This window comes from Hipposideros armiger, unplaced genomic scaffold, assembly GCF_001890085.2.
Source record: "Hipposideros armiger isolate ML-2016 unplaced genomic scaffold, ASM189008v1 scaffold_92, whole genome shotgun sequence".
NCBI classification, from domain to species: Eukaryota; Metazoa; Chordata; class Mammalia; order Chiroptera; family Hipposideridae; genus Hipposideros; species Hipposideros armiger.
The window spans coordinates 3716353-3733551 of record NW_017731442.1 but is presented as its reverse complement, the minus strand read 5'-3'; the positions used below and the strand labels follow the sequence as shown (position 1 = coordinate 3733551).

General features: G+C 39.3%; 2 protein-coding genes across 2 annotated transcripts in view; one reads left to right on the top strand and one right to left on the bottom strand.

Moving 5' to 3' along the window:
- The window catches only part of WDR76 (WD repeat domain 76), a 45508-nt gene extending 41697 nt beyond the window's left edge, over positions 1 to 3811 (bottom strand). The window contains exons 1-2 of the mRNA XM_019644851.1: positions 3427 to 3811; positions 2405 to 2815 (exon numbers count right to left, since the gene is read on the bottom strand). Coding sequence (XP_019500396.1) covers positions 2405 to 2815; positions 3427 to 3489 — 474 coding nt within the window. The 5' untranslated portion in view covers positions 3490 to 3811. The remainder of the gene's footprint in view (positions 1 to 2404; positions 2816 to 3426) is intronic.
- A 2151-nt stretch (positions 3812 to 5962) lies between these two features.
- Positions 5963 to 16892, top strand: MFAP1 (microfibril associated protein 1). Its single transcript, XM_019644944.1, has 9 exons — positions 5963 to 6212; positions 9295 to 9514; positions 10746 to 10875; positions 11144 to 11331; positions 11851 to 11959; positions 12061 to 12221; positions 13539 to 13698; positions 16020 to 16109; positions 16198 to 16892. Exons 1-9 carry the CDS (start codon positions 6134 to 6136, stop codon positions 16378 to 16380), a joined length of 1320 nt encoding a protein of 439 aa, XP_019500489.1. The 5' UTR covers positions 5963 to 6133; the 3' UTR covers positions 16381 to 16892.
- Positions 16893 to 17199: the final 307 nt, after the last annotated feature.

The window sequence follows — 17199 nt, the reverse complement described above, 5'->3', positions numbered from 1 at the left end:
GGTGTAGAGGCCTGACCACCGCACTGTATTTCTGAAGCTGATGTTGAATAATATTGTATGTCAACTATAATTATATATACATATAGTCACGGGACATGGAGTAGAGAGTGGGAATGGAATCAATGGAATTGTAATAGATAAGCATGATATCGGAGGTGGGAGGGCAGTACATGGGGAGAGGGGGGTTGTTACTTTGTGAGGGTGAAAAGGATAATTATTGCATTGTTCTGCACACCTGAAACTAACAATAAAAAAATTTTAAATAAATAAATATATGCTTGATGACAGAAACCAGATATTTGCATAGTCTCAAAGTGTCTTCCTCAAAATATTTACTAATTATAAAGGAAAAAATAGTTAAGTTTACATTAGAGAATTCTGGCAGACACAACCTTAGCCAAGTGATTACGGTCAACATCACCAGTAAAATATACCATCATGTAGACCCTGATAGATGCACCAAGGAAGGCCCATTAACTTCTGTGGTATCCTTCCCCAAAATGCAAGGCCTTAAATCATGATAAAATAGCAAATAAACCCAAACTGAGGGACATTATACAAAGTAGCTGTCTAGTAGTCTTCAAAAGTGTCAAGGTCATGAAAGACAAGAAATGTCACAGATTTGAGGAGACTACAGTCATGACAACTAAACGCACTGTGTGATCCTGAAATGCATATAGAAGCAGAAAAAGGACATTAGTGGAAAAACTGGTGAACTCCTTAAAAATTCTGTACTTTAGTTAATAGTATTATACCAAAGTTAACTTCTTAGTTTGATAAAGGTTCTTATGGTTATGTACGATACCAACATAAGAGGAAGCTGAAAGACATACAGAAAGCCTTTGTAATATTTTTCCATCTCCCCTGTAAGCCTAAAATTTGCTCAAAAATATAACAAATTGTTCAGAAACATTTTATGAAGTTAAAATATTTAATAAAAGGGCTGAGAGAGAAAATTTAATAAATTTCCCAGAAAATATAATAAAATTCTAGACTTACAGTCCAAGGCTTGTCTGTGATGCAACAAAAGCACTTCCTTCATTTGGGAAGATTAATACGCTTATACAGTTCCTAAAGCGTGGCACGACAAAGCCTTGGTCATTTTACTTCGAAAAGGTAATTAATGAAAGAGAACAAAAGAGTGAAATACAAGGTGTTAGATCTTTCAGTATGTCCTAAAAAAAAAGTATGCTGAGCATTTATGACTCTGCTTGACTATCTCCAGTACTCACTACCTCATGTTCTAATTTCTGACCCTATTTTCTTACATCAAACTAATATCTGCTTTACATTAACCTCATATACTCAGAATCTGAGTCTGATGGGCCAAAGAGATAATCTAATCTGGTGGTTCTCCAAGTGCAATCCAGGACCAACAGCATCAGTGTCTTTAAAAAAACCATGTTACACATGCAAATTCTATACCCATTCCAAAACTTTTAAATCAAAAACACTGGTGGTGAAGCCCTGCAATGGAGTTTTAACAAGCCCTCCAGGTAATTCTAATACTATACAGGCTAAAATTTGAGAACCACAAGTCTTATCCAATCCGCTCACTGTAGGTGATTTGCTTATTTAAAGCACATGGTTTCTTAGAGGTCATGCCTAAAACCTAGGCTTCCAACCCCAGGTGCAATGTATTTATGACTTACCCTATGCTGTCCCACCATAGGGCCTAGTTCTTATCTCTGGAACAATAAAGCATAATTTGAATACTATTTCATAACAACAATGCCTCAATTATCCTATCTCCCTTTCCCTACATTCATTTTCTGTTCTCTTAGTTCCATCAACTTTTTGTCACATGGTACAGTTTCATCTTATCTTGCATAAAATTTGTCACTTTAAATGAAGTTCAACACTCCTGGTAGCAATAGAAGTCAAAAGAATTAGATCCTTAATTCTTAAACTGATCCTTAAACTGATTCTATTATTTTAAATAGAACTAATAAGTGTTTCTCATGTATCTTCTCTATTCCATTACGTCTCCTTTTTGTGTTAAATGAAATATTTAGCACAACAATGCAATCAAATAATGATTTTCACACCCTGACATCAAGGATCACTCAAATGCCATATGTCCCATAGGCCAACTTGTTTTGGTATACTGTACATAAACGCAGAAAGGTGAGCACGATGCCATAAAGTATGAGTGAACTCAAAAACAAATACAATAAAGTGAGAAGAAGAAAAAGGGAAGCAGAGTGAAGATTCAGTCAATCCTCTTCTTGACAAATCACAACCAAGAGCAAAATTAGCATAAGGAAGTTATCTCTTATACATTTAAAAAAAATTTCAATTAGACAAAAATAATTTGAGCTAGAGACCCTTGATAACTTTAGTTCATGAGAACTTCAAATTTTAAAATAAGAAAAATTTAAATAAGCAGTAATTAAACTCTTACCGGGCCTGATGTATCTTCATCACTGTCTCCATCCTGAATGCTTTCCATATCAACACCGAGAATCGCTGTATCAGAAGTGCTCTTGTGTTGTCGCTGGTTATTTCCTGTGTGAACATCTACGGATGATTTTTGCAGAGTGGATTCTGCCTTGGAAGATGTAGTGGCGTCCATCTTTGAAGTTGAAATCCTTGTACAAGTTTTCTTTATTTCAGCCTTCTTGTATTTCTTACATGGCAATTCATTGTTAGAATTCTTCTCTAATAGGGATTTGGGGAGCTTAAATTGGCCTGGTTTGTAATTACGGAGTGAAAAGGGGACAAGACACACCTTAACTGTTTTTTCTAAAATTGTATTCTGTGCTGGTCTCAGAGATGCAGAAGAGATGTTTTGGTTTTCTTTATATTCATTCACCTATTCAGATCAATAAAAGAAGAGAGTATTAGAATCCCAGGTCCTATACCTTTTCTTACAGATCTGTGTAAATAAATCTAATTCCTATTTCATAAAGACAACATAAATCCAAACTGATAGCCTATAAGGAAACTTTGTCCATCCAAAAGCTAGATACCTAATTCATTAACCTGGACACATTTCTTGCCCATGTAAGTCTATCAGACCAATAATAATAATGACTATAATTTGTAACTGAGGAGACTACTCTGTTAGCATCTAACTAGAATTGTTCCAAGAGTGGAAAGCTGACAATAATTGCTGCAAAAGCAAGTGTAGTGTAGAGTCCCTGATCCCATCTTGCCACTGTTTCTCAAGTTGATAAGAACCTTCCTCAACACCGAAAGCCTAGATTCCAGAGAGGAAAACCAGGGCAGGGATCCCGCTTCACTTTTGAAGCAACACCCGGAAGAGCCGGTTAAGCTGCAAGATGCCCCCAAGGGAGGGAAATAGTTTTTGAAGTAGGCAAGTGCCGGGTGCTTGGTCCTGGTGCCCCCCCGGGCCTGTGCCCAGCAAACGCCTCACGAAGACTGAAGCAGGAGCACACCCAAAAGTCACAAGGCGTCTCTCACCTTCTTCTGGAGTCGCTGTCTGGAGCCCGCCGTCTCCTCAGCTGCTGCGCAGGACCCAGACATCTTTTCGCGGCTTAGGAGCTAGCGCCTTCCTGCCAATATGGGGCTGGAGACGGGGGTGGGAGGGGCCGGGCGTGGCGAGACCTCCCGCTGGGGAGGCTTGGGCGGAACCGGCGCGCTCAGATCCCAGCTGGCCGCAGGATGGCTGCACGCGAGCGAGGTACTGCATACTCTTAAAGCAAGCTTACCAACGTCATCCAAAACTCAAATTTTTTAAGGATGCGATGAGACAGAATGGACATTTTTACCTCCATCCTGGTGATTTTGATGGTATTGGTGTCAGGAGCTCGCTTTGTAAAACACTGGCGTTTCTGCTGAGAAAAAAACACCTTTCCTTGCAATGTGAGCCTGGAAAGGATTCAGATTCACTTAGATGCCGAATGGAACACAGAAGAGGAAAAAAAAAAAAAAGAAAGAAAGAAATCAACATGCATCCTTTACCTCAGGCCCTGTAGTTCTTTATAACCCCACCACCAGAAAACTATGCCCTTTGGCTACCATATTCTTCCTAGGAAGGGAAGCATTTTGATTTTTTTCAAGAGCTGATAACTTTTAGCTGGTTTAAATTTCACCTGATCATCTGCCCACCAGTTAACTAAGAGACTAATGATTGATGACCTTACAAAGCCCAAAGGCTGGGGAAAAGTAGTGAATCAAATAATTTTTGTATCTCTAACATCAGATTTTAGTGCTCTGTATTTCTTATAGACACAGCCATATTAAAACCCCCTTTTTTTTTCTTCCTGTTTTCTGGGTTGCCGAGAGCCAAAACAATTACCTTCCCAACAGATTTACTCCCTCTGTACAGAATAGTTTTGGAGCTGATAAATTCAAAATATAAAATTCTGTCTACTCGGTTTTTAAGGTCCTTTTCTTTCTAGCCCAAAACTGCTATCTTGGTTGATTACTTGGGTCCTACACTGTTCCTTGCTGGAGACTTGCTCAATTTCATTCTCCCAGCCTAGGTCCAATTTTAGAACACAGGTGAAATAATAAGAACCAACCCTATTAACAGCACCTGCAAGGCCCTCCATGACCTAGTTAGTACCTGCTGAAATTTCACCACTCCTTGACTCAAAAATCACTGATAAAATCAAACTTTTCAGTGTCTGATATATACTGTTTCTGGATTTCAAGACTTGGCTAATGCTGTCCCTTTTCTCCCTACCACAGCAGTTATAAAATCCTTTCTACAGTGAAATGTGCTCTGATTTCCAATTAGCCAATGTTTTTTACACAACCCAGCTGAGTAAATTGCGATTGCTTGTTACGGTTGTATAAGCCCTTGAAGACTTTCTGAATAAAATTCAAGCTCGTTGAAGACACGACTCTTTCAACAATATTTAATACTCCATATAGAGCTAAGCACAGTAAACACAACAAGTACTTAGTATTTATGGACTTACATACACTTTCCAGCCAGGAATGTTTTAATAGGCAGTCTCTAAAAACTTTTAAACAACTGGGAAGCCTAAAATTGGAATGTTCAGATTTCAGGCATTGTCCAAGGCCCTCTGTTGATTTTACTTTATTATTTGTTGCCTGACAGCCGAATTCTATAAACATGTCCCCCTGCATTTAGCCTCTAATCCCATTAGCTATGAGAGAAAAGCCTAGGTATGACCGGAGGCAGTAACCTCTCTGAGGGAGTGCCTCGGTATGACCAGAGGCCGATAAGACTCCCTGGGAGGAGTGTCTCAAGGTGTATTGGGACCTGTTGGAACGCTAACAATTAATCTCCTCTGGGAGGCCACAGTAACAAGGTGTCCTGGGGCTATGTGGTGGATATGTAAAGGCATAGCATATGCTGGAACATAATGGATATGTTAATAGATAAGGCTTTGAGGCACAGACCTCAAACGGATGCTAATCTGATCAACAGCAGTTTTACTTCTCAATAAAAACCAAGCGTCGACCCGATTCGGTGGCTCAGTCTGACTCTCTGAAGGCTGAGTCCCTTGGTCTCGCACTTAAATATTATTTCTGTCTCTGTCTCTTTTTATTCAATCTGCGTCACCCCTCTCGTGTCCCATTTGCCCTTGCCACGCAGGACGTGACAATTATTTTATTTTGTCAGTGGCCTAAATCACCACCACCTGCCCTCACATCACCAAAATATACTGCACCACAACCCACTCAGCCTCATTAACTGAGCTAAATCAGGTGCTACTAGCAGGATTTCTTTTCCAACTAAACTCTAAATCTGAGCTTTCAACAGACTACCCTTAACTATCTCCGCAGTTTCTTATTCAACACTATCCCATTTATCTCGGCTTCAAACCAAACTAACAAACGAAACCCTTAATTTGGGGCTTCCGCGCCGCAAGATCTTAACAGCAAAGCCTAATGGAAGCAATTTCCCGCCAGAAGCGGCGTCCAAATACTGCGAGACTCAACACTATAGGCTCACTATGAACATGCGCAGTCCCAGACTTGACGCTCAAGCCGTAGGCGTCCATAAGTCCTCCACAATCCCACAATCCTCTTGATGCGTATTTCCGGTTTTTCTAACCTCAGCCGTAAACGTTGTTTCTATCAGTCGCGCAGCAGCGTCCAGTGGCTCTAGGTGTGGAGGACTTTTCTGTTCGTTGACTTTGTAGCTGTTAGAAGTCAGTGAAGTTTCGGGAGTACCGCCGCTGTCATCAACATGTCGGTCCCCAGCGCACTCATGAAACAACCGCCCATTCAGTCCACGGCTGGGGCCGTCCCGGTTCGCAATGAGAAAGGTACTGTGCTGATTCGTTTTCCAGTCGGATCTTACCTCTTCCTTCTCCAGCATACTCCAAACCTGCCTCGGGCCGAACACCCTCACCACGCAGACCCTTAAGACCCTGCCCCTATTTCTTTAACTCTCCTGCATCAAACTCGCACCCGATCGCGTTGCCTAAGGAGGGAAGAAAAGCAAGCATTTTCCATCTCATCTTGTTCCTATAGGCCGTCTGTCCTCACAGCAAGCACCCTTCTTCCGTTGGCGTCTACCAATTCGTTAGGCTAATACGCTGTGAATGCCTGTTTTCAAGGCGTTGAGCGGAATACAATCCCACTTTTGTTATCCATAGCAGTCTGTTTATGCTGCTTTTATAACTCTTATTATAATTACTTCTATGTCTGTCTCCCTCTACTGCATCATAAACATAACCTCCTTGAGGCCGGAACCATGTCTTGTTAAACTTTTTATCCCTTTCAACCAACGCTGTAATTGTATTTATTAAATTAAATATAAAGTTGGGTAAGACAGTGCTGCTAACCATAAGGAACTCATGTTCTAGTAGAAATGAGACATTAAAAGAGAGGTATGTTCTAAGTGTACAGTCTTTCACACCTGTAGTACGTGTCACATAGGTGATATAAACCAAGTGCTGTGGGAGGGCAGAGAAAGAGTAATTTCAGATTGGGTAATCAACTAAAGCTTCTTGAAGAAGGTGGCATTTTAAGTTGATCCTTAAAGGATGTGTAGGATTCCAGTGAGTGCAGACGAAGAAGGAACACGTTATCTGTTTGGGGAGTCCAAACAGTCAGTTTTTTCCATAGGATTTTGGAAAATAATATCAGTTCTTTCTTTTTTGTTTTTTAAATATACTGTACCTATCCTTGTGCAACTTCCTTGCCTCGGGGTCTTAACAGCAAAAAAAAAGATGTCCTTTTTTCTTTTTAATTCAATATGGCTTTTGAGAAGTATCCTTTGGATACATATAAATCTAATTCATTCATTTTTAACTGTTTATGAATTCCATTATATAATTAAACCACAGTTTATTTCTACTGAGAGATAGTTGTTGCATTGTTTTTTCTCATATTACAAACAGTGCTGCAATTGTCATTCTTAAATGTGTCTCTTCAGTAATTTCTCTATGGTAGACTCCTAGAAGTTCATCAACTTAGCTACCTATTGCCAGTTCCTCTCCATGTGGGTTGTGAGAGCATTAAGAGGTTTTCCCCCCATATATTCATCCACACACTTAGTTGTATCAGACTTTTAAATATTTGCCCAATCTAATGGGTGTGCAATGATATCTCATTATTTTAATTTGCATTTCCCTGATTACTAGTGAGACTAGGCATCTTGTTTATATGTTTTTCAGCTATCTAGGTTTTCTCTGAAGTACCTGTTTCTGTCATTTACCCACTTTCTGTTTGGTTTGGGTTTTTTTGCTTTTTCAAGAGAAGTGTCTCACTTTATTTTACAGCATGCCCCTTTTTATAGTTGACCATTATCTCATCAGTAAAAAGTTCTTTTACATAGTTTAGATCAGGGTTTTACTTCCTTGTAACTCTTATGCTCCAGGGTACAGCTTGACTTTTTCTTATGCTAAAAGATCTACTTATCTTAACTGTGTTTTAATCCTTTTCACCTATAGTGACTATGTGATTAAGGCTAATCCTTTTACCTATAGTGACTATGTGATTAACACTAATCTTTTTACCTATAGTGACTATGTCTACTCAACAATTATCCTAAACACTATTAGCTAAGCAGGATCTTAAGATTTATAGGGTGTGTACTTTGACCTTTACTAAGAGACTAATAGTGTGACTAAAATTGCCTTTAGTGTATAAAATAGAATTATTGAGATAGGTCAGAAGGGGTGGTTTGTTTTTATATATACCAAATCTGTAATATCTTTCCCCAGTTGTTTGGCTTGTCTTTTAACTTTAATTATGGTGTCTTCTGTTACACAGGCATTTTTAGTTTTAGTGTTATCAGGTTTATCAACTTTATCTTTTATGGTTTGTGCCATTTGTATATTAAGAAGTCCTCCCCTACACTGAGATCATAGATATTCAAATTACAAAGATGTTCTATCATCTAAGAATATACATATATATATATAATAGGATTGAATACACAGCTGTTCAAGACAGACTCTTAAGTTAAGGAGCTTACAGTCCAGTAGGGATGTAAGTGTTTAAGGTTTGTTTTTTACACTTGGATTCTAATCTGTCTGGAATTTTTTGTGTGGGAGTGTCAGATCTACTTTTACTATTTACCTTACGGTTAGCCAGTTGTCCCTACTACTCCTTTGTTTGACTAGCGCATTCATTCTCCACTGCTTTCTAATGTCACTTCTCTAATATACCAAGTTCTTGAATAGGTTTGTTTCTCTGCTCTCTATTCTGTTCCATTGGTTAATGACATATTGTTTTAATCACTATAAATTTAAATAAGCCTTGCGATCTGATATAAAAGCCCTTCCCACCCCCACCGTACCTTCCTCCTCTTTTTTTTTTTAAGACTTTATTTTTTTAGAGCAATTTTAGGTACACAGCAAAATTGAAGGGAAGGTACAGAGATATTTCCCATACTCCCTACCCCCAAACATGCACAGCCTCCTCCATTGTCAACATCCCTCACCAGAGTGATACACTTGTTCCAATCGATGAACCTACACAGCATTATCACCCAAAGTCCATAGTTTACATTAAGATTCACTCTTATTCTGTGGGTTTGGACAAATGTATAATGACATGTATCCATCACTATGGTATCCTACACAGTATTTTCACTGCCCTAAAAATCCTCTATGCTCTGCCTATTCATCCTTCCCCCACACCCAGCCCCTCCCTGGCACTATTAATCTTACTGTCTCCACAGTTTTGCCTTTTTCAGAATGTCATGTATTTGGAATCATTTCAGATTGGCCTTTGTAGAAAAACTCCACTAGATGAATATAGATAGTTGGGTAACGGCTCTCTTCTTCTCCTGCCTGAACTCTTATTTACCAGGAATACAGGGCTCTACCTGCAAAGGCCAAGGGTTGACGTGGGGAAAACGCTACTGAAATATAATAAGTTATCTTTCTCACCCAGGTGAGATTTCGATGGAGAAAGTGAAGGTAAAACGTTATGTGTCGGGTAAGAGGCCAGACTATGCCCCTATGGAGTCCTCAGATGAGGAGGATGAAGAGTTTCAGTTCATTAAGAAAGCCAAAGAACAAGAAGCAGAGCCTGAGGAACAGGAGGAGGATTCATCTAGCGACCCTCGGCTGCGGCGTTTGCAGAACCGTATTAGTGAAGATGTAGAAGAGAGGTAATGACTAGGGTTATGTTTCCCTGGACCTGAACCCCCTACAGGTTAATTAATAAGAACAATAATAATAGCTAATGCTTGAATAGTACTTACTATGTGCCAGGCACTGTTCCAAGTACATTACATTTACTAATTCTTATAAGCCACACAATAACCTTATGAGGTAGGTATTCTTATCCCCGTTTTACAAATAAGGAAACTGAGGCACAAAGGGGTTAGGAAAATAACATGACCAAAGTTGTATTGCCAATGAGTGGCCACTAGTAAATAGCAACTTACCTCTGGTACAAAGGCCCTAGTTAACTCATTAAGGGAACAGAAAACACAGACCATTGATTGGTTTGTTAAGGAGAGTCTTTAGCACAAAGATGTTTTATAAAATCTGAGACATTGATTTTATCCACTCACTTATGCTAAAGGCTAATGAGGGGAAATGACACTGATAACGTAGGAAAAAAGGCCTGATGAATGGTCTTATGTAGGAAAGGGAGCCTCCCAGCAGGGATTTTGTATGTTGTGTATTGATTGAGAACATTACCTTACAGAATAGGCCAGAGGTCCCAAACCTTCACTGCTCATATTATCTCAGGAATTTTTTCACAGAATCCCAAACCCAAATGGTTCTGTTTGTTTTATTAAGTAGCTAGATCCCTAAATGTAATAAATATCTATGTCCTAACAACTTAGCCATTAGAAAAATATAGTACACATTTTAAAAAAACACAGTTTTACTTCATTCTTACAGAACCATAGTTACTTACTTGTGGGATTTGTGAGCCTCTTGGACACTGACAACTTCTCAAACCTTAGAATCAGATTGGCACTATCACTCATTTTCTGTTCCATATTAATTTTCATGTGATACTTTGCTTTTTATCGCAACAGCCACCAAACACCTAGTTTCGCGAAGATAAGATGTCATTGGAAGGAAACGGTGTGATCTAATGTTGAAACTGTGTACTACCTTGAGCTATAAAATATATAAAAAGTGCACTCATATAAGTTTACTGCATACCCCCGGATGCCTCAGCATTCAGTGTTTTAGGTCCAACTTGACTATTTGCTCTGACACTTTGAGTTAGTTTCTTTAATCTGCACCTCAGTTTGCCCATTTCAAGATTTCAGTTAATGAGAGCAAACAATGTCCAGATGCTCTAGGACTAAGGAAATGTGGCTGATGCCCCTTCTTTTATGTGACATTGGTGTTAAACTTGTAGATAATGTTTTTCAGATTGGCTCGACATCGAAAAATAGTGGAACCTGAAGTGGTAGGAGAAAGTGACTCAGAAGTAGAAGGAGATGGTTGGCGTGTGGAACGAGAAGATAGCAGTGAAGAAGAGGAGGAAGAAATTGATGATGAGGTATAATAAAGGAAAATGGGAAGTTCTTCTTGGGCACAAGGAAAAGTTGGGGTCTGTGCTCCTTTGTTGAGGCCCTAATGGCACAAGATTGCTGCTTTTGGCAGAACTCTGATCCAGGGTTCTCTGTTGGTGATAGGATTGAAAATAGAATGGCGCTAAGTTGCATTTACTCATATCAGAATTTGTTGAGCTTGATGGAGGGAAAAATAGAAAGGTATCTAAGAGCACAGGTCATTTGGCTGACCGGCTTGGACATACGATTTGACAGGAAATAGAGCGGCGCCGTGGCATGATGCGTCAGCGAGCCCAGGAGAGAAAAAATGAAGAGATGGAAGTCATGGAGGTGGAAGATGAGGGACGTTCTGGGGAGGAGTCAGAATCAGAGTCTGAGTATGAAGAATACACAGACAGTGAAGATGAGATGGAGCCTCGCCTTAAGCCAGTCTTCATTCGAAAGTAAGTATCTCACAAACCAGGCCTGAATCCACATAGTTAGTACTTTCCAGGTCTGAAGAGAGAAGCCTCTTTTCTAGCTCATGCTCTTCTGAAATGTAAGCACTAAGCGAAAGTCTTCTGCCCAGTGCCCTAGCTCTGCATGGTATTTGCTGAGGAATATCTTGGTGTTAGCAGAGAGTCTATTTTCACATCTTTTCCAGTTAAAGAACACCTATCTGCCCAATGTCTTATTTTAAGCACAAAATTAAGCTTGAAGAGCAAATTCCTATTCCATCCCTAATGGCTAGAAATCCTGCCATGGCTAGAAGTCAGGCAGGTTCCTTGCTATTCAGGTAATTCTCAAAGATGAATGAAATTTTGATGCTCTAAAACCTGCAGATGACTCCCATTTTTGGCTCTTTGCAAATAATAGAGCCACAGATTGTTTGCCTTTGTCTGATTTGGATGGGACTTGATTCCGAAGAACAAAGAGTTCTTCTCTAAGGGCTTTGGGCAATTAACAGGACATCTTTACTGCAGGAAGGACCGAGTAACAGTTCAAGAACGTGAGGCTGAAGCATTGAAACAGAAAGAGCTGGAGCAGGAGGCAAAACGCATGGCTGAGGAGAGACGAAAGTATACACTCAAGGTACTGGGGGTGGCTGTGAGACTGAGTATAAGGAGTAGTATACTTAGGTTTGTCTTAGGAGAAGAAGGAAGTCCAAGAGTTGAATTGTTCTCCCTATCCAGATTGTAGAAGAGGAGACCAAGAAAGAGCTGGAGGAGAATAAGCGGTCCCTGGCTGCCCTGGATGCACTCAATACTGATGATGAAAATGACGAGGAGGAATATGAGGCATGGAAAGTTCGGGAGCTAAAGAGAATCAAGAGGGACAGAGAAGATCGAGAAGCGTGAGTAATAGGATGGTCCTAGAGTTTAATACTAATGGAACAGGTTCCTAGTAGGGTAGCTCTTAGGCTCACCACCTCCTGTGAGTTCCATTCTAGCTTTCTTTAGGGTCCCTGCAGCTGGGTGAGCTTCCGGTAATTGGAATGTGGCTGTTACAATAAAATCAGGGAAAAGAAACACACTTTTTGTCAATGTTTTTCCATGATAGAGTGCCAGCTAATACTCCCTTTGCTTTTTTAGAAGACACACAAAAGTTACTCACTGTTATCAGTTATCTATTGTTGCATAACAGCACAACCCAAAATTAAGTGACTTAAAACAATTATTCATAATTTTGGAGGTCAGCCAAACAGTACCTCTGCTGGTTTCACCTGGGCTCTCTTATGCATTTGCATCCTGCTGGAGGACTAACTGGGCCAGAAAGTTCAAAATGACTTCACTCACATGTCTGGTAGTTGGTGCTGTCAATTAGGATGCCTCACTTTTTCTTCAGTAGGCTAGACTGTCTTTCTTACATAATAGTCTTGGGGCAGCATTCTGAGAGGGCAAAGGTGGAAGCTGGCAAGATCTTTTGAGGCTCATATGTCATTTCTGCAAAGGAGCATGCATACTGTGAGTGGAAGAATTTGTGGCATTTAATCTACCATATTCACTATGTTAGGTGTTAGAGCAGAATCATTTCTGAGCTGCATCACCCATCCTGAAAATTACTAGGAATGAAAGAGTTATCCCAGATTATAAAGGGACTATCAATAGAAAACTCTCCTCGGCCTGTAGTTTCTTAGGTTTTTATCCTGGGCTTCACGGAGTCCATGTACCTTTTAAAATTATATGCAAAATTATGTGTATATTTACATTTTCCTGGAAAAAGGGGATCTGTGACCCCCCACTCCCAAAAAAAAGATTAAAGTCACTGCAGTCTAATGATGGTAACCCTTGGTTTGTGACATGTAAGCACAGATATGATTACTAAAGGAATACCAGTAAAGTTTTAGTTATTTTAAATTCTGATTTTTTTAAAGCTAAGAGGCTTTTTAGGGTAGGAGAATTAGTAATGTTGCAAAATTAAGCAGTAACAGGTCTAAACCTCCAGAAGGCTAGAATCAAGTTTTGGAAATTAGCAATATCTAGTGTTGAAAGCATAGTGAAGAGCACCTTACCTTTTTATTTATTGAGCTCCTGATCTTGAGTCTTAACAGGCAATGACTAGAATTTTTAAAAAGTGAATAATGCTTGAAAGGAGATGAGACTGTGTTATATTCTGATAACTGGGTCTTTCTGAAGCTGCAATGATACTAATAGTTTTGTTCTTTGGACAGGCTTGAGAAGGAGAAAGCAGAAATTGAGCGCATGCGAAATCTGACTGAGGAAGAGCGGCGAGCTGAGCTTCGGGCAAATGGCAAAGTCATTACCAACAAAGCTGTTAAGGGCAAATACAAGTTCTTACAGAAGTACTACCACCGGGGTGCCTTCTTCATGGTAAGAAGTGAAAAGGGAAAGGCAAAGTTGGGCAGTAGGAATAGTTCAGACACTTTGAATTCTTTTTTCCCCCCCAAGAATAAACTGGTTCTGGGATGGTACTTCCACTTGCCAGTGATCAACTTTCTCATTTGCTTTTTGCCGCTGAAAAATATAAACCCAACAAAGTATTGGCAACAGGATTTTAGTAGTAGCAACAACTTTTCTTTTTTGGCCCCAGCTCCCAGTAGGAGGAAATGATGTAATAGAAGAATTGAGGAACTGAAATAGTGATCTATATAGATGCTAGACTATTTAAAGTCACTTCACAGCTGAGTGAGAAATTTTAGTTGTGCGAAAACAGCTCTGCAATAGTTTCGCATGAACTCATATTTGGGTGGTAGTTTAATTCACTTCATTCTGAGCTGACAGAAACTGACTAAGACTAACCAAATAATGGTTAACTATCTAACCATTATGTATAATGCCATCTTATTTTTCATATAAAGACCGGAAGTCAAAAATAGTCTGTTAATCCTATATAAAATGATGAGGATTTATCCAATTATTTGGATTAGCACCAGTGATAACTCCTTACTAGAGACAGCAGGAAAGGAAATGGGAGCATTGATTGCATTTATTAACTCTTAATACCATGTGATTTGTTAAATAATTTCCTAGTGCTAAAGGAGTTTGTATCAAAACCTAAACAAGTTTTTCCAAATGTATTATCAAACCCTAAGTATCCCCACTGCAGCTAAATTCCTGCCTTACACTGCAGATACCAGTAAAATTTTTTTTAAAAATTCAATGGAGGGTTCCTTACTCCTTTCCAAAATCATTTGCAGCCTATTTGCTTATTTATGTAGCTTCCCAGTCCATGTCGTTTTCTAGATTGGAATTGGTGGAGATTATGGATTACTTCTTATAGCGCTTCAAAGTCATTAAGTATCATTGCTTAAGCATTTCAGCAGCTTCTATAATCAGGCTTCTTAAAGAAGCAATGCATTGCTGGCTGGCTAAGATACATAAGGTTTATGTGAAAGTCTTTTGAGCACATCATCAAATATCAAGTCCTCTCATCTGGACAAGAGTGAAGTTGAACTAGCTTGAGATTAAGTGAGGGACTCAGGTTCTAACAGAAGAAAAGTTAGATCTCACAAAAACTGTTTAATTTTCCTACTTTAAACTGGGCCTTTTTATAGCTGAAGGGAAAAGAATACTCCAAAAGTGTGTTTGGTTAAAGGACTCAGCTCTTCCATGAAGCTTTCCTTAACTAAGATAGTACTCTTTTTAATTGCTTCAGGGTACGTTTATAATCTGTATCTTATCGTTAGTCTAATAGGTTGATTTGAAACTATTCCCTATAGTTATTTTACATACTTAAGTAAATAACCTTCTAAGCTTTGAATGTGTAAAGGGCACTACTGTTTAGCACTGCTAGATGATATAAAATCCTTACTCTCAGAAGGCTTACAATCTGAAAATGGAGCTAAGGCAAATATATACTATAACATCAGGAAAGTGAAAAGTACTGTGGCACTTATGAAGGGGGAGATACTGTATTTTGTTGATTGAAAAGGATATAAAGGAGGTGACATTTAATGTATAGACTTTCTGACATTCAGTGGTAGGCCGACATTCTAGATGAAGGGACCAGGGGTGGAGGCAGAAAATACCTATAAAGGGAAGTGGCAAGGAGAGATAGATGAAGGCTGTATAGTATTTGGCCTTAACTGCTAGTTACGCTTAATAGAAAACCACTAAAAATAAGTCTTTGAACAACGTAGAGATACAAGAGTTGTATTTTAGAAATATTAACCCACTGGTAATGTGTAAGATTGACTGCAGGGAAAAACTATAATAACCCAGGTGATGAGAATTTATAGAACAACTGAATGTGCACAATTACTCAAATTTTGAATTAGGTAACTGAGAGAATGTTGGTCCTATTAACAGAAAAAGTTAATGGGAATAGGTTGATATGGGGAAATGATTTTCACTTTATGTGAGTTTGAAATCCCAACAGAATATCCAAACTAAGATATATAATGGGCAGTAAATTCAGGATCAGACTTGAAAGGCCTGTGACAGTTGAAGTCAGATGAGTGAATGAACATAATGCATGCAAACAGAATATAGCCAACCTTCAGGAAATGTCTACACTTAGGAAGACAAAAGACAACACAAAGGAAAAAATGAGGATCTCAACGAGATGTACTTGTAAGCTTTTTAAGAAAAGGTTCAGTACCCTCTGCTTTATCCCTTGTCTTAGTGTAATAAATTCGTGGTTTGAATATGTGGGAAATAGAACTATAATGTTGATAAGCCTCTTTCTACAGGATGAGGATGAAGAAGTATACAAGAGAGATTTCAGCGCACCAACCCTGGAGGATCATTTCAACAAAACCATTCTTCCCAAAGTCATGCAGGTATGGGGGACCTTACCGAGAAAGAGTAATGAATTGGGGGCTGGTAGATAATACGTTTGGTAGTATAACTCATCTATCCTTCCCTCAGGTCAAGAACTTTGGGCGCTCTGGTCGTACCAAATACACCCATCTTGTGGATCAAGACACCACCTCCTTTGACTCAGCATGGGGCCAAGAGAGTGCTCAAAACACAAAATTCTTTAAACAAAAGGCAGCCGGGGTACGAGATGTATTTGAAAGGCCATCTGCCAAGAAGCGGAAAACTACTTAAAGTGGAAAACTACTTCAAGTTCAACGTTTTCTTCCAGCTGTGGGACACAAGGAGAAATCTCAGCATCTGGTCCTTGATTTGCTTTTACCATTATTTACATGGCCCCTGTATCCAGCCTATTGGACCTACTGCATACTTGTGACACTGGGCAACAGTTTTTGAAGGTGCTTTGTGAGGTTTGGACTTACACTGAGAAACCCACAGAAAAGCACTATCCAGGTAGGAGTAGAGGCTTCCCATTTAAAACTATTTCTGAGATATCTTAGGTTTCATCATTGCTCTGGCTTCCCAAATTCACTTGGAAGACTGTCCCAGGTTTCTTTTTCCAGCCCCTTAAGTTTGGGTCAGAAATATGAGCATGTAAGTGGACAGTTTACTTCTACCTTATGGAAAATCTAAGCTCATTGAAATCTATGTCGCATTTTTGACTGGAGTCAAGTTTTTCTACGTGAACATACTTTTTGATCCATTTATGTATATGTCAAGAAATAAAAGAATCACACACCAACAGACTTTTTAGCTTGATACTGGAACTCAAATGTGCAGGCTGACAAGTATTGACCTATTAACTAAAAACCAGCAGAGAACCGACCAGCAAACCATGTTTCACATTTTGATCGTCCCCTTTAATCTCAGAAACAAACTCAGACACTAGACAAACTATATTCTTATGACACTCAGATTTATTCCATGAGCAAACACCTATGTGGTTGTCCTTGCTTTCTAAACTGTAGCTGTATATAAAACAAAAGTTGGCCCATGAAATGGGAACTTGCAGGAACCTACCAGTATCTTTGCCCAGCTCATTTATGAAGGAAG

Excerpts from the sequence above, each read along its gene's own strand:
- MFAP1 (XM_019644944.1), top strand. The coding sequence starts at position 6,134 with ATGTCGGTCCCCAGCGCACTCATGAAACAACCGCCCATTCAGTCCACG. Across the intron at positions 11,960-12,060 it reads GACGAAAGTATACACTCAAG|ATTGTAGAAGAGGAGACCAA; the intron begins GTACTGGGGGTG and ends CTCCCTATCCAG. Across the intron at positions 16,110-16,197 it reads TTCTTCCCAAAGTCATGCAG|GTCAAGAACTTTGGGCGCTC; the intron begins GTATGGGGGACC and ends TCCTTCCCTCAG.